The 27,653-nt window shown below is 42.7% G+C and overlaps 1 protein-coding gene across 2 annotated transcripts in view; it reads left to right on the top strand.

Annotated features, from left to right (window-relative positions):
• Positions 1–23,961, top strand: part of PLA2G4A (phospholipase A2 group IVA) — a 69,384-nt gene extending 45,423 nt beyond the window's left edge. For both annotated transcript variants that reach the window (XM_069968965.1, XM_069968966.1), the window contains exons 11-18: positions 4,906–5,043; positions 6,658–6,747; positions 7,487–7,552; positions 8,543–8,785; positions 9,843–10,027; positions 11,369–11,564; positions 13,055–13,212; positions 23,682–23,961. In XM_069968965.1, the coding sequence (XP_069825066.1) occupies positions 4,906–5,043; positions 6,658–6,747; positions 7,487–7,552; positions 8,543–8,785; positions 9,843–10,027; positions 11,369–11,564; positions 13,055–13,212; positions 23,682–23,804 (1,199 nt within the window). In that variant the 3' untranslated portion in view covers positions 23,805–23,961. The remainder of the gene's footprint in view (positions 1–4,905; positions 5,044–6,657; positions 6,748–7,486; positions 7,553–8,542; positions 8,786–9,842; positions 10,028–11,368; positions 11,565–13,054; positions 13,213–23,681) is intronic.
• The last annotated feature ends 3,692 nt before the right edge of the window (positions 23,962–27,653 follow it).

Genomic DNA, 27,653 nt, shown 5'->3' with positions numbered 1-27,653 from the left:
GCGGTGTAGGGGTGCTGGGCAGGCTGGTGAGCAGGCACGCTGGGCGGAGGTGCAGGTTGGTATAACTTTCCGGACCATCGGCCAGTTTTATTGTGTAATGTCACAACCTGAACAGCGAGTAGACTTCCCATATGGGAGGCACACACATCATCATTGGTAAACTTTACTGCAGCGCTTACTTACCAAAGAAGTTTCCTTTTGGCTGCTTAGCTAATTGGCAATCCTGATTGATCTCACATGGACCTTTAGCAGAGACCTCAGAAGCAACAGGCCTCTCGTGCGCTAGAGGCTTCTCATATGTCTTATACTCTCTTGTCTCCCAAGACTCCTCCCAGCCATGACCCTGCCCGTCACACATACTGGCTTCTTCCTAAGATCAGTCATTGTCCCTGGACAAAATGCAAACACTAATGTACACTTCCATGTGAACAGCCCATGGCTCCAATCTGGTACAGGACCCGGCCGTGAACCATGATAACTAAGTATTAGGCCTCATTCACATGTCCGCAAAATGTATTTGCCATTGGTATCTATGTGCCTATTCACTTATCTGCAAAATCTGTGATCCTTGCCCCAAAAACAAAGACAAATCCTAGTGCAGACTGTAATTGCGTCACGGAAACCCTAAAAGAAACCTATGAGATCCGTATATTTTGCAGACGTTAACTTTGTAACAAATACATCATCATTTTGACCATTCCTTCTTTTTACAAGTACTTTCCACTGAATCTGTTAAAAAATATAGACCATACGGATGAAACTACGGATGATTTTTTTGCGGATTGTGGACAGAAAATTGGGAACATGTAAATAGGGCCTAAGATTGGACACCAGTATTATACAATACAAATCACACAAACACAGGGCAAAACTTCAGTATAAGGCTATGTTCACAGTATTTTTGCAACCAAAACCATGTTCAAAGCTACTTATTTGCATGAAATCTTTTTTTTTTATTGGTTCCATGTATGACATACTTGTTCCTCGTCTTCCACTTGCATTGATTTACAAGACGTATGATGTATAATCACATGATTCCAGTAGACCTATCATCTTACCATAACGTCCTGCTCTTACACATACAACTCTTTATGACTTGACGGCATGACGCTCGTACTTTCCTAAATTGCGGAAAGAGTTAAAGGCATGGTCTCGCCTTGCCACCCTGTTACGTATTCAAGCGTTTGAACAATTTCCATTAAAAATCTATTATCCCATAAATGTCTGTCGGGGATCTGACCCAGGCTATTAGTCCTTGACTGCATTTACTTTAACTTAATTGACTCTTAAGACGTCAGCGGGAGGCCCCATCATCATTATAAGGTAGGAGCTGTTATAGAATGAAAACACTTTGTTCTGACGTAGGAAGCCAATGATTGCAAATCTTGGAGGAAGTGTCTGACTAAACACCTAATAAACAGATCTAATGTAGCCGTATGTAGTGATTGGCTGCTAAAGGAGTTGTATACGTGCTGCTGGGTATAGCCGCACACCTCCGCTACCAGACGCATGGTTTCTAATGGGTGCAATAAAAGCTAAAAGGTGTTAGCATTCGTAGTATAAAGTGTTTGGTGTTACGCCATAAAGCATTTATATGCATACATTTAGAACAATGGTATACCCAGAAGCCAAATGCATAGAAATGTAGAAGTGGGAGAGTTCAGTATAACTCCACTATGGAGTATGGTATGGGTTGATGATGCAAGGGGATGGAAACGTAGGATAGGTTTTGGTTTATAACTGGGTGGTCACCTGTTGCCTGACATCCTCTAGGACAGGGGTGTCAAACTTGCGTCTCTCTAGCTGTCCCAAAACTACAATTCCCATCATGCCTGGACAGCCAAAGTATTGGTCACGATTACTGTAGGAATAAATGTGAACAGCGCTCCAATGTGTGAGGTCTGCAAAAGCATAGACAAATGCAGGGGAGTAAAGGAAGACTCTCACATCATTTTATAGATGATTTATTTGTGATTTGGACGGGAACAGAGGAGCAGGCACAATTATTTGTGGATGAGATTAACAACAACAGTTGGGGAATCAAGTTTACATTAAATTTTAGTTTTGATCAAATAGACTTTTTGGATCTAACAGTAATGAAAAATATGGACAGTATTATTACTAAAACGCACTTTAAATCTGTGGATTTAAACAGCTTCTTGGAGTATAACAGTTGCCATTTACCCCAATGGTTAAAAAATGTGCCCTTTGGGCAGTATCAAAGAATAAGGAAAAACTGTAGCACCAAAGAAGATTTTGTGACGCAGGCTAAAATATTACAAAATAGATTTTTAAGTAAGGGTTACCCCGAAAATATCCTAAAAAATGCATACAATTTAAATATGAAGACTACCCAAAGTAAGATCCTAAATAATATGAAAGAAAAGAGTCTTAATAAAAAACGGATAGAAACCCCCCTTGAAATAACCCATTTAATTATGCCTTTGTTACAGAGTACAATTGTGGAGTGTCAGTAATTAAAAATCGGTTACAAAAAAATTGGTCCATTCTGTGTAATGATCCAATATTAAGATCGGTAATTCCAAAGAGGCCCAATATTATTTTTCGTAGGACTAAAACCATGCGGGGTCATATTGCCCCCAGTAGACTTAGAAGCATCCAGGATAGGACTTCGGAACAAACACAGAATGTATCTACTGAGTTGGGTTCCAGAAGATGCGGGTTAAACCGCTGTCTATGCTGTGAATGGATGCCCCCGACTCTGGTTACCTCATTTAAATCCTATATTACAGGGGAATTGTTTTCTATTCGTAGTAAGCTTAATTGTGCCACTCAGTTTGTTGTATACCTATTGGAGTGCAGCTGTGGGGTGCAGTACGTGGGCCGCACTATTCAGACAGTGTGGTCACGTATGAATAAACACAGATCCAACATAAAAAATGCATTTCTTCTCCATAGTGTATCTAAACATTTTTTAACTCATCACCAGAGTGACCCTACAGATTTAACCCTAACTATAATAGAACAAATCCCAGAAAACCATCCAAACAGATATAGACAATTGATAAATCGAGAATCCTTTTGGATTTTTAAATTATCCACACTTACACCTCAGGGATTAAACGAAACGATTGAGAATACAAGATAGGTTCTTTTATGTTTATATGTATTTTATGTCCTTTGTTTTTTGCTTTTATCACTGCCCTTTTGTATTAAATGGTTAACAGATGTATTTGTTATGTGATCCACCCCCAAAAGGGAGGTGTGATCCATTAAGCATGCAATGCACCTGTTTTCTTTGCTGCTACTGGGCATGTGCAAACTACCTTTTTATAGACGTTGAAAAAAACATTTGGTATTATACACTTGAGAAAGAAGTCAGCACGACTTCGAAACGCGTTGTGTTTTAAAAATAGAAAATCTTTTTACCTATCCTGTAACGTTCTTGGACCTGCGCCCTATTTACCCAGTGATTGGAGTGGAGGAAAGTTGCTACAAAGTATTGGTCACGTCTGGTATGGCGGTGTTATCTAGTCACAGTATGGCGGTATTGTTCAGGTCTGGTATGGCAGTGTTATCCAGTCACAGTATGGTGGTATTGTTCAGGTCTGGTATGGCGGTGTTATCTAGTCACAGTATGGCGGTATTGCTCAGGTCTGGTATGGCAGTGTTATCCAGTCACAGTATGGTGGTATTGTTCAGGTCTGGTATGGCAGTGTTATCCAGTCACAGTATGGCGGTATTGTTCAGGTCTGGTATGGCAGTGTTATCCAGTCACAGTATGGCGGTATTGTTCAGGTCTGGTATGGCAGTGTTATCCAGTCACAGTATGGCGGTATTGTTCAGGTCTGGTATGGCAGTGTTATCCAGTCACAGTATGGCGGTATTGTTCAGGTCTGGTATGGCAGTGTTATCCAGTCACAGTATGGTGGTATTGGTCAGGTTTGGTGTGGCGGTGTTATTCAGTCACAGTATGGCGGTATTGGTCAGGTCTGGTATGGCAGTGTTATCCAGTCACAGTATGGGGGTATTGGTCAGGTCTGGTGTGGCGGTCTTATCCAGTCACAGTATGGCGGTATTGGTCAGGTCTGGTGTGGCGGTGTTATCCAGTCACAGTATGGGGGTATTGGTCAGGTCTGGTATAGCGGTGTTATCACGTTACAGTATGGTGGTATTGATCAGGTCTGGTGTGGCGGTGTTATCCAGTCACAGTATGGCGGTATTGGTCAGGTCTGGTGTGGCGGTGTTTAATGTGACGCCTGGAGCTATTACCTACCAATCCTGTGGTGAGAATTCCCTCAGAGAATATGCAGACGGTTTTAACCGTTGATTCAATGTGGAAATTTGTTTATGTTTTAAGCCGTTAAAAACCATGAAAAAAGTGATTCAGACAATGTTTCACAATGGGTCACAAGTTTGACACCCCTGCTCTTGGGGGACATCTTGTCATTGCACAGCCTCACTATTACAACCTGACTAATACATAATCGCAGCCAGGGGACAATCCTCCTACGAGTATGGAATCTCTTTGAAAATGACAGTTAAGGATCTGCAGTGGATTTTGCTGCAAATTTGCAGCTTTAAATCCGCTGCGGATCCATAGTTTGTGAACCCGCCCTAAAGTGGTATTCTCATCTCACCTTGTTTTGCCTTATCCAGGCTGATTGGTGGGGATTTCTTTGCTAGAACCTTCACACTTCAACTTTTCTGGAGCTTCATTCACACCCCCTGTGGGGCCATGAAATGTTCATTGGCCCCATAGTGAATGAATGAAGCGCAGGTGTAGTAAGACTTCCATTCATTCTGGTGCTGACTGTGTCCCATTCTCTGGATTAGTTGGGGGGGGGGGGGGGTCTCCTAATGGTCAGAGCTTGTTATGTTGAGATGGTAATACCCTTGTAAGTACACATTCAAGTACAAAGACTCTTCTTTCTTTTCTCGCAGATTGGGTAGAATTTACCCCCTATGAGATAGGGATGGCAAAGTATGGCACCTTCATGTCTCCAGAGCTTTTCGGAAGCAAGTTCTATATGGGTACTGTCATCAAGAAATATGAGGAATATCCACTACACTTTCTAATGGGTATGTAAGCCATTCGGCAAACAATGGTTACTTTGGGTAATTATTACTATACTCACATTTTAGTTGTCAAACTTACTATTATAAAGGTGTACTTAAAACATGATGTCTGACATTCCCATTGAAGTTATTTGAAATATATGACACCTTTTGAATTAGAGCCCTAAACTAAGATCAAACAAAGATTGGGTAATAACCTGTGTGGGTGTAGATTAGTGAAGGTTAACACCATTGACAAGAAAGTTGTGGGATTACTACTATAATACCTGGTGGCCTAGGGCAGTGAATGAAATGTTACTCACCATCCCAGGTTCCAGTCATCTCTTGCTGTAAAGTGACGCTAAAAGAGGTTGGACTCTCTCTAATACTCTGCACCGGTTGAAGAGAATGAATGGAATAGTTGATTGAGAAGAGTATTTTCATTAGATTTCTAAAGGTGCCCAAACTTCTCAGTTGTCCGAATCCACTGAATTCGGCAGGGTCAGCTGTCTTTCTAGAGTATATGGTGGTTATCCGACTTTCCACCGACAGATGATGTTGGTGGAGTAAAACGCTGGGCATGTTGGATTTTTAATGCCCGACCATTTTGTTCTAGGAGAGGTAAGCTGCCGCCAGAGTTGTAGCTTAAAGGGGTTACACCCCCGGGGGGGGGGCTGGGGGCTATTTTTGGATCTGGCCGGCGGGTCCCGTATCGCGGCGCTCCCGTCCCCGGTTCCCGGGCGCTTTCTGATGTCTGACGCGGGCCCAAGACGTGACGTCTCAAGTCCGCTCAGCCTGTCAGTAACAGAGGCGGGATCCGTTTAAAGTCCGCTCAGATCCCGGCTCTGTCACGGACTGGCTCAGCGGACTTGAGATGCCACGCCGCTGTATCCGGGGAGGTGAGTGGACGTCCTTTCTCTCAGCCACCTCCTCCCCGGCCAGATCCCAAAATAGCCCCCCCGCTGGAGTGCCCCTTTAACCTTTCCCATAAAAGACACATGGATTTACAGCCATGCTGACCATCTATGTGTTTTCGGGAGATTGGGAGAGATAATTGTCAGCCAAACAAGTGTTTGGCCAACAGTTATTGAAAGTGTTTGTCTACCTTAAAGGGATTGTCTGACGTTAGCAAAACCATATTGAACAAAAATAAACATCCTATGCTTACCTGTCTGTGCTCCCTCGATGTCCTGCTGGTGGTTTCTCCGATGTACCACATAGGCAACTACTGACTGAGATGGGACAGCACTGCGGCCTGTGATTGGCTGAGGCAGCTGTGACTCCCAAGATGAGTCTCGGAAGTGAAGTTAGCATCAGTCAGTGGGGTACACTGGGGGAGCGTGGAGAGGTAAGCATAGGATGTTCATTATTTTCTATATGACCGCAGCTGTATAGGAAATGGTTGGAATGTATGATATCATTTTTTTTTTTTAAAATGTAGAATTTCTTCCTGAAAAATAGACTGACATAGACTTTGTCTATCTTATCCTACATACTGTAATTTCCAAGCACTTTATAAGTGGTTTACTGTAAGAAACCTGTAATAGTTGCCTCTGGTGCTGTGCCGTAAATTCTACCCTGCAGTCAAAAATAAAAAAAATTTCCCATGTATTTTGTTTTCTTTTTGGATTTCTTTAGGCGTCTGGGGCAGTGCCTTTTCAATATTGTTCAACAGAGTTCTTGGTGTTTCCAACCAAAGCAAAGGTGCCACAATGGAAGAAGAAATAGGTAACCACAGTGCTTTAGGTCATGCCGAAAAAGTAAAATAGTGGCAATCAGTTTTAGGCTATGTTCACACTACGTAAAAGTACGGCCGTTGTTGCCATCAACAACAACAGCCGTACTTTGTTCTCCTGGGAACACTGCCTATTGATGTATGGCCTGGATCCCGTGCGGCACCGCAAATAACTGACATGTCAGTTTTCTGCTGTCTCAATTCAATAAATTGTGGCCGTAGGAAACCCTGTCAGTTCACACAATGAAGCGAGCGGCTCCGGCCGCTTGCTTTATTGTGTGCTGCGCCCGCATCAGAACCCTGTGGCTGGAAAAATCATCCGGACGGTACGGGTCATGGAACGGCCGGTCTCATACGTAGTGTGAACATAGCCTTAGGGTGCGTTCACACGTACAGGATCCGCAGCAGATTTGATGGTGCAGATTTGCTGTGTTAAGTTATTTAGATAAAATCTGCTGCGGATCTGCTGCGTAGAATTTACACATTCTAGAATTCATGCAGTGTCTGATGAAGATCTACATCAAGAAATTTCCCAGATGTACACCTCCATTGTATACCTAGTGTACAATGAATGCTGTTAAGGCGCATCCGATATACATAGGCTCCCAAAAAACATGTATACTGCTCTATTCCGTACATCAAATAAACTTAAAAACCAATGTAACCCACACAAATGGAGGCCAAAAGATTGTTATTTGGGATAAAAATAATAAAGTTTTCTTTTCCATTTAGAAAACCTAAAACCTAAGCACATAGTGGACAACGATGACAGTGACGACGAACAGCAAGAACCTAAAGGTAAAGCATCTTCTATTCTCTTGAAACAAAATTTCTGCAGATGACCTGTAGGCACTGTAGCTTTAAGAGGCACCAGTGATGTGTTGTCTACTGAAAATTACCTTTATGGGGTCAATGTTTTTAAGTACCCGCTTATCACTAAACATTCAGCTTTTATTGGTTCCAATTTATTGTTATTATTTTATTCATGGTCTATGATGGTAAGACTCCATTAAAGCCTATGGGAATGTTGTTGATGTGTTGTCATGGTTCAAAATAGGAAAAAAAACTAACATTACTTGGTTGCCATTGTAGTCTTATTATAGGAAATTTCAATATACAATGTTTTATTGTTGACAATCATCAAGACACCAGGATTAGAGACGAGCGAACCGAACTTCTCAAACCGAGATTGGTTTCGAACCTTGCAAAAAATTTGATACAGTACCAAACTTTTTGCAGAGTCCGGAACACGTTTGGAATACAGAACAGAAGTTTGGGAATCTAAAAAATTTAAAAAAAAATTAAAAAACCCTCCCAGCCAATCACTGACTAAGACGGGACAGTGTCACGACCAGTAAGAGGCTGAGCAGGCTGTCACTCTTGAGACAAAAGCAACAGCCCGCTCAGCCAGTTACTGACTACGGCACTGTCCTGTCTCAGTCAGGGATTGGCGTCACAGGATTTTTGATAGGATTGGAGAAGAAAGACGCGCGTGGAGGGAGGGAGGTGGGAGACAGGTAAGTATAGATATGCAAATTGGAACCACACTAAAACAGCTAAACCCCTACAATTGTTTAGCTATTTCAGTGCAGTTTATTTAGGGTTCAGTTCGAACGAACCCGAACTTTATGTTGAAGTTTGGGGAACATGCCGAACTGAACTTTTGAAATGTTCTCTAATCTCTAATCAGGGTTCCTTGTGTTGGGGCTTATAAGCATTTCCCTTGGGTCTTTGCCATTACAGCTTGGACTGTATTCTATTGCATGACTTTTTCTTGATCACATTCAGGTAGTGAAAATAAAGAAGCTGAAGAGGAATATCAAAGAAACAGTCAAGCCAGCTGGGTGCAGCGCATGCTGATGGCCTTAGTTAGCGACACCGCTCTATTCAACACTCGTGAAGGAAGAGCGGGGAAAGTGCACAACTTTATGCTGGGCTTAAACTTAAATACATCATATCCAATGTCGCCTTTAGCACTTCTCTCTACCCAGGAATCTGTGGATGAGGACGAGACTGATCTTGCAGTTGCAGGTAACCATTCATATATATCTCTATCTATCTATCTATCTATCTATCTATCTATCTATCTATATACTGTGTGTGTGTGATATATATATATGTGTGTGTGTGTGTGTGTGTATGTATTTTTTTTTTAATTCTTTGTTAAATAATAAACAAAAACATTTTAAAAAATCAGTTGAAATAAAACAATTTCACATGTGTCTGAATATTGCTGCATATGGTACGCACCCCCTGTTCCAGATCGTCCACCTACTGTGTCCAGTGCTGATGAGGGGAAGCCCCTTCTTATTATTATCTGACCTGCACAATAGCAGCAATCATCCTGCTACCTGTTTGAAATTGAGCTACTGAGCATGTGTGACCACCAGCACTGAACCTTTTAAGTTGACATTCTAAGAGGGAATAAAAAGAACAGCAGGGGGCAACATAACAAGTGTGTAACAGCAATATTTAGACCCTGGAGCATATTATATATGATTCCAATTAAAGAGGAACTATCAGCAGGTTAGACTAATCTAACCTGCTGATGAGGGCGGGGCAGTGCTCTTAATGGTGCTCTGGGCCGTTGATTCAACTACTGACTGCACGGAAACGGCGCTGAGGAGGAAAGTAAGAGACATACCTACCTCCTCGGCACCCCATGCGCTGTAGGGGGCTATCAGCAGGTTAGATTTATCTAACCTGCTGATAGTTCTCCTTTAAGAAAAATGTGTTTAGTTGTGTACAGAGGCGTAACTAGAAGTGGCTGACACCTCCCCCCGACTGACCACACACCCGTTAAATGTAGGCATAGCCTTTACCATTTAACTGCAAATACTTTTTGGGAGCGCTTGCAGTTTAAGGGACATATGCAGCACCCTGACGGCCCGCCCGGCCACCTGATGCTGCAAATGATGATGGCTCAGGGGACCTAGTGTATTGCATGAGTGGGCCCCCCTGTTGTGGAAGGCCCCATAGCAGCCTCTATGGCTGCTACTGTGGTAGTTATGAAATATAATGTGTAATCTTGGGACTACCTCTTTAGCTAAATTTATAAAACTAAATGTCAGTTTCAATTTTATTACAGACCCAGATGAGTTTGAACAGATCTATGAACCGCTGGATGTGAAAAGCAAGAAAATCCACATTGTGGACAGTGGTTTGACATTCAATCTCCCATATCCTCTTATCCTCCGGCCTCAGCGAGGAGTTGATCTGATCATTTCCTTTGATTTTTCTGCAAGACCCAGTGATTCGAGCCCCCCTTTCAAGGTAATAGGAATGTTTGCTTTAAATGTCGCCGTTTCACTTGGATGAACACATTTTACTATTTATAGCACAAGGTGTGATGTTTTCTTTGTCCGTTGGTATAAGTATGCAAATGACGTCTCCTCCAGGAGGAAGAAAGATGTCCTCCAGCAGGAAAAGTCATCTCTCTGTAGACAGCTACTTCAGGGTTCTTCTAAAGGAGAGCTAATTTGCATACAGCAAGAATGTAGATAGAGTAGTCGGCACTACGGGATAATAAGGACGGGATTCTTATTAGGTTGTGCAGGTAATAAGGGGAACGGATTGTGGCCACAGTTCAGGTGGTGCAAACTACTCGAATAAACATAGTCCATCCAATACTTGTCATAGAAGAAAAATTGAGAGTGCACTCACCATAAAAACTTTCTTTATTGAGTCCTTTAAAAATCGCAATCCATAGCAGACAACGGCATGGCACGCCAGCACCCTCCACTGATCGTTACAGCTGTTTCGTGCTAATCATAGCACTTCCTCTGACGTCAAAAAATATTTTTTGTGGTCAAGTTTTATTTAAAATTTTTAACCATTTATTTGCTACCGCTACCATTTACTTGCTACCTAATATATTTTACTCCTTGACGGTCGCCATTGTCACCAGGTTATCTTATAGGTTGTTAGCCCTCGCGGACAGGGTCCGCTTCCCCCATGTACCAGTTTGCCATTTGCCTTCATGTAATGTGTTTTTAATCTTGTATTGTTCCTGTTTGTTACCTCCATTACTTATATAGCGCTTTGGAATTAAGGGTGCTCTATAAATAAATAATAATAAATAATAATGTTATACTCTACATTAGAGATGAGCAAACCGGGTTCGGGTTCGAGTCCATCCGAACCCGAATGTTCGGTATTTGATTATCTGGGGCTGCTGAACTTGGATAAAGCTCTAAGGTTGTCTGGAAAACATGGATACAGCCAATGACTATATCCATGTTTTCCACATAGCCTTAGGGCTTTATCCAAGTTCAGCAGCCACCGCTAATCAAATGCCGAATAACCGGGTTCGGATGGACTCGAGCATGCTCCAGGTTCGCTCATCTCTACTCTTCATCTATTTTACCAATTACCGGTGTATACAATAAATCATACTTTGGGTCCCTTTAACAGAGAGGATTCAGCTCCTTTCCTCCGTGTCCGGATTGGCGTTACTTTACATGCTCATCGCTAAAGATAAATATTTTAAGTGCAATGAACAACTTTCCCGAGCCGGTGCAGCATATTGTACACGGGATAAGTCATCTTTATGATAAGGAACTTTTGACTTCTTCGAAGAATTTTAAACATCTGAACTGTTTACTTCCGCTGCAGGAACTCCTACTCGCTGAAAAGTGGGCACGCATGAATAAGCTGCCGTTTCCAAAGATAGACACACACGTCTTCGACAGGGAAGGGTTAAAGGAATGTTACGTATTTCGACCTAAGAACCCGTCAGTGGAAAAAGACTGTCCCACCGTGATTCATTTTGTTTTGGCTAATATTAAGTTTAGAAAGTACAAAGCTCCAGGTATGTTCCCACAGATCATAGAAGGGCAGCCCTCGTTTTGCGTGTGCTTTTTCTCTTTTTGCCTTGTCATTGTTGTTTGTTTGCACAGGTGCCGCTTATTTTTTAGGTAGTAGGTCAGTTATACAGTCCGTCTGCCGTCTGTCTATATCCCATAAGTCAAGACTTGTAATATCATCTATTTGTACCCGTGTAAATCTATGCTAACATGACACTATTTGATAGAATTTAAAGCTACTCTGTACCCACAATCTGACCCCCCCCCCCAAACCACTTGTACCTTCGGATAGCTGCTTTTAATCCAAGATCTGTCCTGGGGTCCGTTCGGCAGGTGATGCACTTATTGTCCTAAAAAACAACTTTTAAACTTGCAGCCCCGTGCCCTACGGGAGTATCTGTGCCCTAACTTTGCACCACCCCTCCGTCCCTCCTCCTTTTCATCATTAGGAATGCCACTGGAACATTTTCTCCTGTCTGAACATTGCACAGGTGCTTTAGTGATTCAGCCCATGTGCTGGGCTGACACAGCTGATGAATATAAGGCAATTTGCCTGGAGCATTCCTAATGATGAGGAGGGCGGGGAGGAGGGACAGCGAGGTTGTGCCAGCCTAATGCATACACAATCTAAGCCCCGACGTTGGGCACAGGGCTTCCAGTTGAAAAGTTGTTTAGGACAATAACTGCATCCCCTGCCGAACGGACCCCAGGACAGATCTTGGATTAAAAGCAGCTATCTGAAGGTAGAAGCGGTTTGGGGAGTCAGATTGTGGGTACAGAGTCACTTTAAGTCAAACAAAAAGTTGACAAAAAAAAGAACTTTTTATATGTTCTAAATAACATATAAAAACTATGTGTAAGCTCATTAAAGGTAAACTGTATCTTTGCACTGTCGACTTTTTTACTTATTAGTCAAGCGTCAGGGAGATGGAGCCAAGCCGCCTAAGTGCCCCAGCCTGGCACAACTCTTTGCTCCTTACCCTTACCTCCCAGGCCGTCCATGAGTGATGTACAGGGTTCTTCACATCAGTCAAGGCACTTCTGGGATATAGGGGTGAGTGAGGAGGCCTGCCAGGCTGTGGCACTTAGGCACCTTGGCTCCACCCTCTTGACACTTAAATTAAAAAAGTGATTTTATAAGTTTTGCAACCACCATCCGCACCATTAAAGGTACAGTTTGCTTTTATACCCTGACAGCTTTCCAATGGTACCTGTAACTCTTAGCTGCTGACAAGTTAAAAAGCATTGGGGGCAGCATCTCTTCATAGCGACTCCATGTATTTAGCCATATTGCATACAAAAACTTTTTGGCTCTTAGATACTGAGCTTTTTCCACCTTACACTATATGTATGTTACAATACACCAATCACAATGCATATTTTCATATGAAAACAAATTACTACTCTCCCCATCCTTGAGTGTCACTGTCTTTTTTATTATGTAGTGTTACTGCGGTGGATACTGTGTGTATTATACTACTATGATTTCTTATAGGTGTCCCCAGAGAAACTGCAGAAGAAAAGGATTTTGCTGACTTTGACATTTTCGATGACCCTGAAAGTCCGTTCTCCACCTTCAATTTCCAATACCCAAACGAAGCATTTAAGAGGCTGCACGATCTCATGGAGTTCAATACCCTCAACAACATAGATGTATGTATACTATTTGGACATGTGATTTATTAGTTTTCTTCACTCTGTTAAATCTATGGTATGCTTCTGCTAATATTTATAGTGAGAGGAGATGAATGTGGGTGGGAGGGTCGCAGTGTGATAAGGTCCAGCTGCACTGTCCTGTGCTAGAAGGAAATAATAGCCTGGGGCCCTGCACCTATAGACTTCTGCCTAGAAGTAGAAAAATATAGCTGCTTTCTTTAAAGAGTCACTGTCATTTTTATTTTTATTTTTTTTCCAGAAATCAATAGTACAGATGTTTTTAAGAAACTTTGTAATTAAGTTTATTAGGCAAATATGCCATTATCTGCATTCAAAAAGACTTTCTCCAGGTCCCCCCTCCTCTCCTGGCGCTGTTTTTGGAAGAAAGCAGCTATGTTTTAATCTTGGTTAACCTCTCTAACCAGGGCCGATTCTGGCGTCTCTGCCGCCTGAGGCAAACCTCAGGCGGCCACCCCCTTAATAGCACAAATCTTTTTCCATTCACCCAAATATGATGCTATAGTAATGGCTAAACAGTGGGTTCTATTGACAAATTTCCTTTAAGAGGTCTACATACTTCACAAGTAATGTACTTAAAGTGAATGTAGATTTTTTTTTTTTTTTTTTTTTTTTTACTGATCAGATACTAAAACAAGTTGTTTCTTTCATTCTGTTTCTATTTTCTGACTAATTTAGTACAATATTATAGAGACATCCAACTTGCCTGATTTGTTTTTAACAGCATTTAGAGATATGCTTTACAGCAAACCCCATGGACGTAAGCACAGTAGTCTGGCCTAGGAACTCACTGGTTCAGTGTTTTAGGGCCCTATTCCACCAGACGATTATCGTTAAGATTATCGTTAAATCGTTCGAATCTAAACGATAATCATTCGGTTGAAATGCATTTAACGATTAATGACCGAACGAGAAATCGTTGATTGCTTTATAATACCTGGATCTATTTTTATCGTTGCTCGTTCCCAAAACGTTCGCAAATCATTCGCATTGAATAAGACGTCGTTCAGTCGTTCGCAGTTGATACAAACGCAATAGCGAAGAAATAGCGAAGAAGAAACTATTGCAAATACGATCATAAGTAACGATTATCGTTCCATGGAAATGAGTGAACGTTTTCAGGTCTTTCGCAATAGCGGTCGTTTGAGATCGTTAATCGTTAACGATTATGCGAACGATAATCTGCTGGTGGAATAGGGCCCTAAGTCATTATGGTTATTTGGGTGCTAACTTTTTATATACGAATATTTGTTGCAAACTTATTTTATTTTTATTGTATGTTGAAAAAAAATTAAGATTATTTTTTTTTAAAGCATCCAATGGGGTATAGTAGGTGCAAAAATAGTTTTATTGATCTATTAAAAATGTGTCCTTTTGGGTCTTTGTCAAGCTTGTTAAAGAACCTTTTGTAGTGTTAGGCTATGTTCACATGTAGTATGAGAGCCGCCGTTCCATGACCTGGCCGGGTCACAGAACGACCGGTCTCAGAGAGGATCATCCCGGCCGGTACTGCAGTACCGGCCGGATGATCTTTAGCGCCACTGACTGATCACTGACTGATCATCAGAACTCCCCACTGCACACTATGGAGCGTGCGGCCGGAGCTTGACGCTCCATTGTGTGAACTGACAGGGTTTTCTGCAGCTGCTATTCACTGAATAGCGGCCACAGAAAACAGATATATCAGTTTCTCGTGGCGCCGCTAGGGACTCCGGCCAGAGTGTATACCGTGTGTATACACTCCGACCGGGATCCCTTCAGCCTGCAGCACTACATAAATACCGTAGAAATCACGGCCATTGTTACAATGGCCATGATTACTATGGAATTTACGTAGTGTGAACGTAGCCTTAATGTGTAGCATATATTATGGAGGGATTAACAATTGTTTGCATTTTTTATATATCCCAGCTGGATGCTTTTGTCTTTTGGCTATTGATAAAATGAGAATTTTTCACCAATGAGGTTTTGGTACGGAGACACATGCAAAAAACATTCTGGATAAAATTAGTATAGATATTTGTCCAGTAGCTCTACTAATATGTAACTGTGCCAGGCTTAGAGCTCGTGCAACCCTGCAGTTCCCAGCATAGACTTTGGTGACAGCAGAGAGGCCATGTCACCTCTATTACATATTATATATATTTTTTTTTTTATACAGTATATATAGTATATACTAGAAAATGTACCCGGCGCTGCCCGGGTATAAAGTGTCAGTGTGTATAGGGGGTCCTGTATACCTGTAGTATAGAGTTGGTGGAGGTGCTGTATACCTGTAGTATAGAGTTGGTGGAGGTCTTGTATACCTGAAGTATATAGTTCGGGGGTCCTGTATACCTGTAGTATATAGTTGGTGAGGTTCCTGTATACCTGTAGTGTATAGTTTGGGGTTCTGTATACCTGTAGTATAGAGTTGGTGGAGGTGCTGTGGCAGTGTTATCCAGTCACAGTATGATGGTATTGGTCAGGTCTGGTGTGGCAGTGTTATCCAGTCACAGTATGGCGGTATTGGTCAGGTCTGGTATGGCACTGTTATCCAGTCACAGTATGGTGGTATTGGTCAGGTCTGGTATGACAGTGTTATCAAGTCACAGTATGGCGGTATTGGTCAGGTCTGGTGTGGCAGTGTTATCCAGTCACAGTATGGTGGTATTGGTCAGGTCTGGTATGGCAGTGTTATCCAGTCACAGTATGGGGGTATTGGTCAGGTGTGTTATGGCAGATTCATCCAGTCACAGTATAGTGGTATTGGTAAGGTCTGGTATAGCGGTGTTATCCAGTCACAGTGTGTCAGTATTGGTCAGGTCTGGTATGGCGGTGTTATCCAGTCACAGTATGGAGGTATTGGTCAGGTCTGGTGTGGTGGTGTTATCCAGTCACAATATGGCGATATTGGTCAGGTCTGGTATGGCGGTGTTATCCAGTCACAGTGTGTCAGTATTGGTCAGGTCTGGTATGGCGATGTTATCAAGTCACAGTATGGCGGTATTGGTCAGGTCTGGTATAGCAGTGTTATCCAGTCACAGTGTGGCCGTATTGGTCGGGTGTGGTATAGCAGTATTATCCAGTCACAGTGTGGCCGTATTGGTCACGTCTGGTATGGCAGAGTTATCCAGTCACAGTATGGTGGTATTGGTCAGGTCTGGTGTGGCAGTGTTATCCAGTCACAGTATGGTGGTATTGGTCAGGTCTGGTATGGCAGTGTTATCCAGTCACAGTATGGTGGTATTAGTCAGGTGTGTTATGGCAGATTCATCCAGTCACAGTGTGGCCGTATTGGTCACGTCTGGTATGGCAGAGTTATCCAGTCACAGTATGGAGGTATTGGTCAGGTCTGGTGTGGTGGTGTTATCTAGTCACAGTATGGCGGTATTGGTCAGGTCTGGTATAGCAGTGTTATCCAGTCACAGTGTGGCCGTATTGGTCGGGTGTGGTATGGCAGTATTATCCAGTCACAGTGTGTCAGTATTGGTCAGGTCTGGTATGGCGGTGTTATCCATTCACAGTATGGCGGTATTGGTCAGGTCTGGTGTGGCGGTGTTATCCATTCACACTATGGCGGTATTGGTCAGGTCTGGTATGGCAGTGTTATTCAGTCACAATGTGTCAGTATTGGTCAGGTATGGTATGACGGTGTTATCCAGACACAGTATGGTGGTATTGGTCAGGTCTGGTATGGAGGTGTTATCCAGACACAGTATGACGGTATTGGTCAGGTCTGGTATGGCAGTGTCATCCAGTCACAGTATGGTGGTATTGGTCAGGTGTGTTATGACAGTGTTATCCAGTCACAGTATGGCGGTATTGGTCAGGTCTGGTGTGGCAGTATTATCCAGTCACAGTATGGCGGTATTGGTCAGGCCTGGTGTGGCGGTGTTAAATGTGACGTGTGGAGCTATTACCTACCTATCCTGATGCTAATTGGTGAGTGAGGATGGGGCGTCTTAAGGTTTAGTGCTTAGGGCAGCAGCAGCTGGGAATACTGCCCTGTATACATGTACAGTATAGTAGGAGTAGGGGGTCCTGTATACCTGTAATGTCCTGTATACATGTACTGTATAGATGGAGTAGGGGGTCTACCAGTTATTTCTGTGGATCTATTGTGAGGCAGCTTCCCTAGCAACCAAAACTCCATGTGAAAATGAAAGCAGTAATCCTATTGGTTGCTAAGGCTCCCAACTGCCATTTTCTCTGGGCAGCTGCAGCTAATTATGTGTGAGCAGTGAGGAGATTTTTCAATTCATCTCTATGGGGCACCGCTCTTCCCCCTCCCCCTCCTCTCCTGTACATCTGACGGGGACGGGACCTTCGCTAAAACCTTCCCGGGCACCCAATGTATCTGTGTGCCAAATTTGGGGTCAAACGGTTCAGGCTATTTGGGACAGACAGACAGACAGACTTTGATATTTATGATATAGACTAGAAAATGTACCCGGCGCTGCCTGGGTATAAAGTGTCAGTGTGTTAATTAGATTTGTTCTAAGGTGCCCAGGAGGCCAAGCTAAAGGTATTGTTTCATCTAAGTTAATCAGTGGAATTAGTGTATACCTGTAGTGCATAGTTGGAGAGGTTCTGTATACCCACAATGTATAGTTTTTAGGGGTCTCGCATATCTGTAGTGCATAGTTGGGGGGGCTGTATACCTATAGTGTATAGTTGGGGGGGTCCTGTATACCAGTAGTGTGTATTTGGGGGGGCTGTATACCTGTAGTGTATAGTTGAGGGAGGTCCTGTATACATGCAGTGTACAGTTGGTGAAGGTCCTGTATACCTACACTGTATAGTTTGGGGGTCCTGTATACCTGTAGTATATAGTTGGTGCTGTATACCTGTATTGTATAGTTGGTGGAGGTCTTGTATACCTGTAGTTTATAGTTTGAGGGTCCTGGATACCTGTAGTGTATAATTGGTGGAGGTCTTGTATACCTGTAGTATATAGTTCGGGGGTCCTGTATACCTGTAGTAAATAGTTTGAGGGTCCTGTATAACTATAGTATAGAGTTGGTGGAGTTCCTGTATACCTGTAGTATATTTGGGGTCCTGTATACTTGTAGTATAGAGTTGGTGAAGGTGCTGTATACCTGTATTATAGAGTTGGTGTAGGTCCTGTATACCTGTAGTGTATAGTTTTGAGGTCCTGTATACCTGTAGTGTATAGTTTGGGGTCCTATATACCTGTAGTATATAGTTGGTGGAGTTCCTGTATACCTGTAGTGTATAGTTTTGAGGTCCTGTATACCTGTAGTGTATAGTTTGGGGTTCTGTATACCTGTAGTATATAGTTGGTGGAGGTCCTGTATACCTAAAGTATATAGTTGGTGGAGGTCCTGTATACCTGTAGTATATAGTTTTGGGGTCCTGTATACCTGTAGTATATAGTTTTGTGGAGGTCCCGTGCACCTGTAGTGTATAGTTTTGGGGTCCTGTATACCTGTAGTGTCCTGTATACCTGCAGGGTTGTATTTACCCGTATGGCAGTGTTATTCAGTCACAGTGTGTCGGTATTGGTCATGTCTGGTATGGCGGTGTTATCCAGTCACAGTATGGCGGTATTGGTCAGGTCTGATATGATGGAGTTATCCAGTCACAGTATGGCGGTATTGGTCAGGTCTGGTGTGGCGGTGTTATCCATTCACAGTATGGCGGTATTGGTCAGGTCTTATATGACAGTGTTATCCAGTCACAGTATGGCGGTATTGGTCAGGTCTGATATGATGGAGTTATCCAGTCACAGTATGGCGGTATTGGTCAGGTCTGGTATGACAGTGTTATCCAGCACAATATGGCGGTATTGGTCAGGTCTGATATGGCAGTGTTATCCAGCACAGTATAGCGGTATTGGTCGGGTCTGGTGTGGCGGTGTTATCCATTCACAGTATGGCGGTATTGGTCAGGTCTTATATGACAGTGTTATCCAGTCACAGTATGGCGGTATTGGTCAGGTCTGGTGTGGCAGTGTTATCCAGTCACAGTATGGCGGTATTGGTCAGGTCTGGTGTGGCAGTGTTATCCAGTCACAGTATGGCGGTATTGGTCAGGTCTGGTGTGGCGGTGTTACCCAGTCACAGTATGGCGGTATTGGTCAGGTCTGGTATGGAGGTGTTATCCAGTCACAGTATGGCGGTATTGGTCAGGTCTGGTGTGGCAGTGTTACCCAGTCAGTTTGGTATACCTGCAGTGTCCTGTATGTACCTGTACTGTATAGATGGAGTAGGGGGTCCTGTATACCTGTAGTGCCCTGTATATACATGTACTGTATAGATGGAGTAGGGGTCCTGTATATATATGTACTGTATAGATGGAGTAGGGGGTCCTGTATATACATGTACTGTATAGATGTAGTAGAGGTGCACTGTATATACATGTACTGTATAGATGGAGTAGGGGGTCCTGTATATACATGTACTGTATAGATGGAGTAGGGGGTCCTGTATATACATGTACTGTATAGATGGAGTAGGGGGTCCTGTATATACAAGTACTGTATAGATGGAGTAGGGGGTCTACCAATTATTACTGTGGATGTTGTGAGGCAGCTGCCCTAGCAACCATTGCTCCCTGTGACAATGAAAGCAGTAATCCTATTGGTTGCCTAGGCTCCAACTGCCGTTTCTGCTGCAGCTAATTATATCACCTGTGTTTGCAGTGAGGAGATTTTTATGATATAGATATAAATATTTTAATTTATGTATGTACTGTAATGTCCTGATTTTCTATAAATCTCCATAACATCAGTCATATAGTATATTGACTACAAAACCAATGCATCTTTGCAATTAAAAAAAAAAAAATTAAATTTTTATTTTTTATTTTTATTTTTTTTTATCTCACAGACTCTGAATACATGTTAATGCTCCCTTAGTCCAGTCTCAGTTATAAATCTTTATTATGTGTTATACTGCACGTGCACCTAATCCTCCGGGTGGCTGGGGTAATGGGATACCCCGCTTTGCTTTGTGTCATTCGTTTATATGCACGCCTTATCAATGCTTCTCCAGTATTATATAATAACACGGTGTATATATCAGCACTGGGCTCCAATCCCAAGCAGATCCATCACATATGCGGTTTTATTAGAAGGTTATATAAGCAGATTACTTTATAATAGTTCTGGAATATTTGTGCTGCTTGTGGTTTGTGTGTTGTTGTAATATCTGAACGTCGCCCAAACCGAGCGATGACTTATTAACAAAATCCACGGTTTGGTGTATAAACCTTGTAAATATTATACTTGAGGGATCTTTTTTCTCCTTCAATAACATGCAAGGAATTTGGGAAAAACGATTGATTTAGATCTGTGTTTAAAGGGGTAGTCCGACAAATATTTTTTTTTACATTTCTTTAATAAAGTTATGTAACTTTGTAATGTAAGTTGATTTTTTTTTACCATTTTTGTCATGAAGGGGCAGCAGTAATTGGTGAGAAAGCCCTCTGCTGTCCCCAATGGCAGTGGCAGGAACTGCAGGGCCCATCAATCCCTTGTCTTATACATGCAGCGTTAGCAGTAGCCTGCCTTCCCTGATGTCTTTATAATCCATGTTAGCAATAGAATAGACATTGCACGTTAGGAAGTTGTGAGAGACAGTAGAGGCACACAGGTGTGATGGCACGCCTGCTTTCAGTTGATAAGGCCGGTTGTACCCTTTCCCCTGTGGTCAGTGTCCTGCTGGGTTGCTACTGGGTCCCTTGTGATAGTGTCACTGATGATGTAGTCACGGATGGCCTGAGTGGTAAAATGACCCTCCCAGATAGCAGGACCCGCCATCCACAGAAAGGGGAATTGTCCCAAGGTTTCTGTGTATATGCTGTGCAGGTGGTGACGAATGACCACAGACTCTTGAGATAGCGTTGAGTTGGTTTACTACTTGTAAATGTGCAGCACGTAATACAGGAGGACTTCGATATACACTTGACAAAATTTCCAATACAGACTTGAACATAAGACAACTAGATCTGTGAGATACTGTAAGTGCTGAGTAGGAGATAGTTGTGTTGATAGAGTTGTGCTGAGGTAGAGTAGCAGAGAGGAGGATGCCGTGAGAGTCTCAACCCATGTAGAAATGTGCTCTGCCGAGATGTTGGAGGATAAAGAAGAATGCTTGTAGAAGAACACCTGTGCCTGTGTATTGTCCTTTGATTTCAGTCTTCACACCACCTTATGCCCACTAGCGTTGGCCGAACCGTACTAATTGGTGACACAGGTCCCAGACCCTGTTACCTGGGCTGAGCGGAATGCTGAGGGTTCCCTGCTGACACCTGCGCTGCGAGATGGAGTTCATAGGCTTACTGCAACTTTGCTCCACCCGGATCAGTTCCTGGCTCTGTGGCTCTATAGTGGATACTGTCCTGCACTGTGACTTCTCCTTGTCCATGGCATGAGTTGAGGTTATCTGTTGGCTGGTCCTCTCCTAAGAGGTTTAACACTGCAAAGTTCTTGGTGTGGGTACGTAAGGGAAAGTTGATGACAGTGTGCTGTCCTGTGTCCTACCCATGCGGGGCACTGGCTAAGACTGAACTTCAGGGACCTGGCAGAGGGCCAGGGCCCAGACATGACCACTGTGGAGAGCTCTCTAGTTTTCGTCCTCTCTCCACACTCTTCCGAACAGAAAGCTCTTGCTTCTCCCCCACCCAAGGGACTAACTTCCTCTACAGCGTGTAGGGTGCACTGTGATTGGGTGAAAACAGTGCAAATAGAAGAATGGAGAGAAGAAAGCAGAAATCCTACTGGTTCACAGATTCTGGTACACACAAATAAAATTACCCTTTGCAATCCTTCAGCTGTGCAGCTTCCTTACATAGTATATAATACAGCGACATCTAGTGGTCAACTCTAAATACTACTTTTACTGTAAAACGACCACAAAAAGTACAGACTTTTGCGAAGGGTGTGAATAATAGTAACACCCCTAGTGGGACACCACAATACTTTATTATAAATCCGGGACAGTCACAGACAGATACAATGTTTATGCCTATCAGCATATAGCCTTGTTCGACCCCATTGTTGCTTTCTGTGACTGTCCCGGATTTATCAGTTTATATCTTACCATTGGTGCTGGACCTCCTTTCTTCCTGAATATATACAAAAAGCATAAATAATTCACGTGAGTGTTGAAAGCACATACAGGCATTGATAGACAGATGCTAGCATCTTCCTAGTGATCCCTGTGATGTGCCTGGTGCATTAAAGGGATACTCCAGAGAAATTAAATCGTAAAAGAAAATTATACAGATTACTTCTATTCAAAAATCTTAAGTCTCCCAGTACTTATCAGTAGAGATGAGCAAACCGGCTGAGGTTCGTGTCCGTATGAACCTGAACTATCGGCTTCTAATTCCCGCTGTCTGCCCGCTCCGTGGAGTTGGTGGATACAGCCTGAGGACCGCCTAGAAAACTGGGATACAGCCTATGGCTATGGCTGTATCCCAGTTTTCCAGGTGGTCCTCAAGGTTGTATCCACCCTATCCAAGGTTGTATGGGTTTGGAAGAACATGAGTGTGCTCGAGCTTCAGTCATCTTTAGTCGGGATCCCAACTGAATGAGCCTGGAGAGGAAGAAAGCATGCAGCTTCTCCTCCCACTCTCCATGATGGTGCCATTCACTTATACTGGTCAGGTACCTAACACCAAAAGTCCAGACCGGCATCCCTGAGGAAGTTTTCCTGTAGAACGAAATGCGTGGGCATTTCCTCTCCTTCACTCACTCCGAGGAACACCAGCCATTTTGCCTTTTTACCTGTTTAATCTTTGTTGACCCAGTTGGCTTGCCTTGTGGATCTGTTGCACTTGCACTTTATTTGTTATATGACGCACTTTAGGCTTAGCCATGTAGTTTATCTTTTTTGTATATGGTTATGTATTTATAGATATACGTGCTGCATAACAGACATCTGTTTACTAGGGGTGGGGGTGTAGTGTAGTTTAAGATTTCTGCTTGCTGAATGAAATGAGTGCATGAAAACATTTTATTTTCATCCATAACACTTACAATATACAGAGCTAAGACACACAGACAGGTACATATGCCTGCATTCACAGCAAGCAGAGATAGAACTATAACTTGTCATATTACAGAAACCTAGTCTCAGGGACACGTGTAAGTTTATGGAAGCAGCACAGGTGCATAGAGATGATAATGTCTCCTTGGGGTTGGTTACCAAGTCAATTGACAGCTAACCCGCCCCCCCCCCGGGAGAGAGGAGACCACATGTCCTGTGATTACAAAGGCAGGGGGGGGAGAGGGAGCTGAGCGTGGTCAGAATGGACCCAGAGTAGAAGATTTTAGACATTCAGAGCAGATAAGGATGAGAAAAAAACAGGGAAAGGATGGAAGTTAGGTTATACATGCATATTAAACATAGGGTGGTAATTGGGAAGGGGATTGTTTAGAATATGGTTTTTGTTACCCAGATAACCCTTTTAATGTCAACTGCCTTATTATTTTGCAGGTGATAAAGGAAGCCATTAAGGAAAGCATTGAGTACAGGAGGCAGCATCCGTCCCGGTGTTCGGTTTCCCTCAGCAACATTGAAGCTCGGAAATACTTTAACAAGAGCAAACCCCAGAGCTAATGTGATGGGAGACGGATTGTGCTGTATGTGGATGAGAGTCACATGTCCCACAGATGTATAAACATGGAATATTATTTATCATATATATGTATACTCTTGTTACTTTCTTTGTTTTTGTATTGAAAATAAGTGAATATTAAAAGACGAATCCCCCGTTTTCCCCGTGCAGTAAATCTTGTCTCATGATAGAAGGACTGATGCTGTACCCATGTACTGTACCTAGAGCATTTCCTGCACAAGTCTCACCACTAATACTATCTGTCTCTGATATCCTGATCGTGCTGAATCATAGCATGAGAATAAAGACAATCTGCAACCACAGAAAAACCCTGAGATGACAGGATAGGCGATAAGATTCTTATCTGTGCATTCACATGCATTGGGCTGGGTAAGCCGGCAAACAGTCCATGTTCTGCATTCTAATGCATCGCCAGGACTCCTAGCAAGGACTCTCTTCTGCTACATAGATAAAATTTACAGATTCAGCATCCCATGACCAGTCGTCACTTATCCACTGAATAGAGTTTAATATGGGGTGCAACCAGTGGGGCTCCCGCCAATTGCAATATTGGGAGTCGTTAAACGGAGTGGCGGTCTAGCATGCATGCTATTTCTCTATGAAAAATCTGTGGTATAGCTGAAGATAACCAAATACAGCAGACATCTATCTCTGGTTAGTCCCATAGAGTTTAAAGTGAATCTACCATCAGGCCTGGGCTGAAGCACTGGAGGCTGGCCGATCCTCCCCCAGTGGGAGGAAACCCCCACCACACTATGATATGGCTCTATTCATTTTAATGGAGCTGCGTCATAGAGGGGCGGGGGTTTCTTCCCACTGGGGGTGGGTCTGCCCGCTTCCAGTGCTTCAGCCTAGACCCAATGATACATTCACTTTAAAAACACTTTAAACACTTTAAAAACACTTTAAACACTTTATGGTGTCCTATCTCAGGGTACCATAAACTAGTGACAGAGAAGCTGAACAGAATGATGTATCACTTATATTGTTCTTTGCATGTGATTCAGAGATCTCCTCCTGAATAACAAGGAAAATAAGTGGTTCTCTCCATTATGTGTATTAGCCCAGTAGTCCTTGATATTCATGAGCACCAGCACACTCTACCCACCGGCTGCTGATTTGCGATTGTCTATCCATGCTGTCTATAGGCAGATAGCTGTCAATCAGCAGCTGGAGGGCGCGGGGAGGGATGTGGTACGAATCTCATTCTCCTGCATATTAGGAGAACAGCTGTACAGAATGATGTAAGTAATACACCAATCTGTTCAGCATTCCTGTCACTAGTTTTTGCTGCCCTCATTTAAGGTGGCATAAACCTAGTGACAGATTCCCTTTAAATAGAGTGGCTGTGAGCATATTTGAGTGTCTTCCTAGTTCCTTCCCAGCATAGGACCCCAGATCTAGTGATCAATGGCGTTGCCCCTCCCCCTCGGTTTAATGGTTATTATGCAAAATTAGAAAAAACACAGCTACTTTCTTGCAAAAACAGCGCCACCCCCTGTCCTTCGGTTGTAGGTGGTATTACAATTGAGCTCCATTCACTTAAATAGAACTGAGCCGCAAAATCCACACCCAAACTGAGGACCAGAGAGGTACTGTTTCTGGAAGAAAGCAGCCATGGAGCCTGGATAACCCCTTAAGGATATAGATTGGTCACAGGCCCTTGTAGAAAGGGAAAGTGGAAACACAGGTATCTGAAAGACAAGGAGGATGCAAATCATACACAAGGCAGCATTGCTTATAATACTAGATACAGGGATCATATTACTACACTAAGGCTTTCTGTCGTTATTTCCATTTTTATAGACGCTATGAGAGATCAGTTATCATCAGTTTGATTGATCCTTCTCAGTTTCCGTCATAGATCAGGTTTTCTACACTCTACTATTCTGACCAATTAGAAAACATTTGAAACCTGACATAAAAGAAGCATCGTAAGTGTGGACGGAACCTGACTCTTGAAAGGTGAAATGCTACAATAAAAATGTTACTAAATATTACAGTCTAAGGCTGGGTTCACACTACGTATATTTCACTCAGTATTGTGGTCCTCATATTGCAGCCAAAACCAGGAGTGGGTTGAAAACACAGAAAGGCTCTGTTCACACAATGTTGAAATTGAGTGGATGGCCGCCAAATAACAGTAAATAACGGCCATTATTTCAATATAACAGCCGTTGTTTTAAAATAGCAGCAAATATTTGCCATTAAATGGCGGCCATCCACTCAATTTCAACATTGTGTGAACAGAGCCTTTCTGTGTTTTTAATCCACTCCTGGTTTTGGTTGCAATATGAGGACCACAATACTGACTGAAATATACGTAGTGTGAACCCAGCCTAAAAGATGTACTCCACAGAAAAAAAACAGTTGCTTTCAAATCAATAGGTATCACAAAATTATACAGATTTGTAAATTCATTCTAAGTCTTCCAGTACTTATCAGCTGCCGTATGTCCTGAAGGAAGTGGTGTATTCTTTCCAGGTTGTCTGCTACCACCTCTGTCCATGTCAGGAACTGTCCATAGTGGTAGCAAATCCCCATAGAAAACCTTTCCTGCTCTGGACAGAGGTGGCAGCAGAGAGCACTGTTTTAGGGTGGGTTCAGACTACTGAATTCTCGCGGATAAATTCCGTCGCTAGAACGCGCTCACGGCCTTGCGCCTTTCCGGCAGCTCCATAGACACTGGCTGATTTCACTATCCGCCGAAAGAATTGACGTATCAATTATTTTGGCGGAATGCGGAATCCGCTTGTGCATAGAATGGTGTCTATGGCGCGGGAGGAGAGGCGCACGGCCGTGAGTGCGTACAGGCAACGGAATTCAGCGGAATTTATCTGAGAATTCCGTAGTCTGAACCCGCCCTCAGACTGGAAAGAATACACCACTTCCTGCAGAACATACAGCAACTGATAAGTTCTGGAAGACTTAAGATTTTTACATACAAGTAATCTTTAAATCTGTATAACTTTCTGACACCAGTAGATTTGAAGACTTTTTTCTCCCTCTGGAGAAAATGAAGTTTATAGTAAAAAAAAATAATAATAATATAAAATAAAATAATGTAGTGAAGTCATAAAACTGAATAGTGATATACTGTATGTAGTCCCAGTTATATATTTACAGCTGTACTTTACAACATATCCCCTACGTACCCTATCGGCTGTATTTACAGATAAATGACCGGATAAGCGTACGGTTTTTGCACATTCCAATGAGTGGCGGTAACCTCCCCTACTTTTCTACTGTTTTACATTACCTGTTACTATGTAATAACCTGAGAATGTTTTATAAGTTCTTGGTGTAATAGAAACATGTTTGTACTGACTATTTAAACTTTAACATGTATTTTGAATATAAAGTTATTAAAATTTGATCATTTTGATGGAACCTGTTGATGGTCGCCATTTTGTTTATGACTCTATTGGTTAGAACAGGGGTAGGGAACATCTATCAGGCATGATGGGAGTTGTAGTTTTGCAACAGCCAGAGAGAGCCAAGGTTCCCTACAACCGGTTTAGAAGAATAAGGCTATTCTAGCTTTTCTGGGCCTGGGCAAAAATTGAGATGGTGCCAATCAAAAGTAATAGTTTGCATGTCTTTGTGTTACTTAAAATCTACTGAAACCAATATTATATAAAGGTCAAATAATAATACCACTCTATGGTCACAAATATATAATGTCATCACCAGGGGCACTGTGAGTGCTTGTAATTCTTCTAGCTGTGAGTGTACTGTCTGTGTGTAGGTGTGTGTAGGGGTGAGCGCTGCAGGGACCTTGCAAACTACTGCCTGAGGCAAGATGCTTCCTGTATCTCGCCTCATAACAG

The sequence above is a fragment of the Dendropsophus ebraccatus genome, chromosome 4 (genome assembly GCF_027789765.1).
Source record: "Dendropsophus ebraccatus isolate aDenEbr1 chromosome 4, aDenEbr1.pat, whole genome shotgun sequence".
Lineage (NCBI taxonomy): Eukaryota > Metazoa > Chordata > Amphibia > Anura > Hylidae > Dendropsophus > Dendropsophus ebraccatus.
This window is presented reverse-complemented; position numbering and strand designations above follow the sequence as displayed.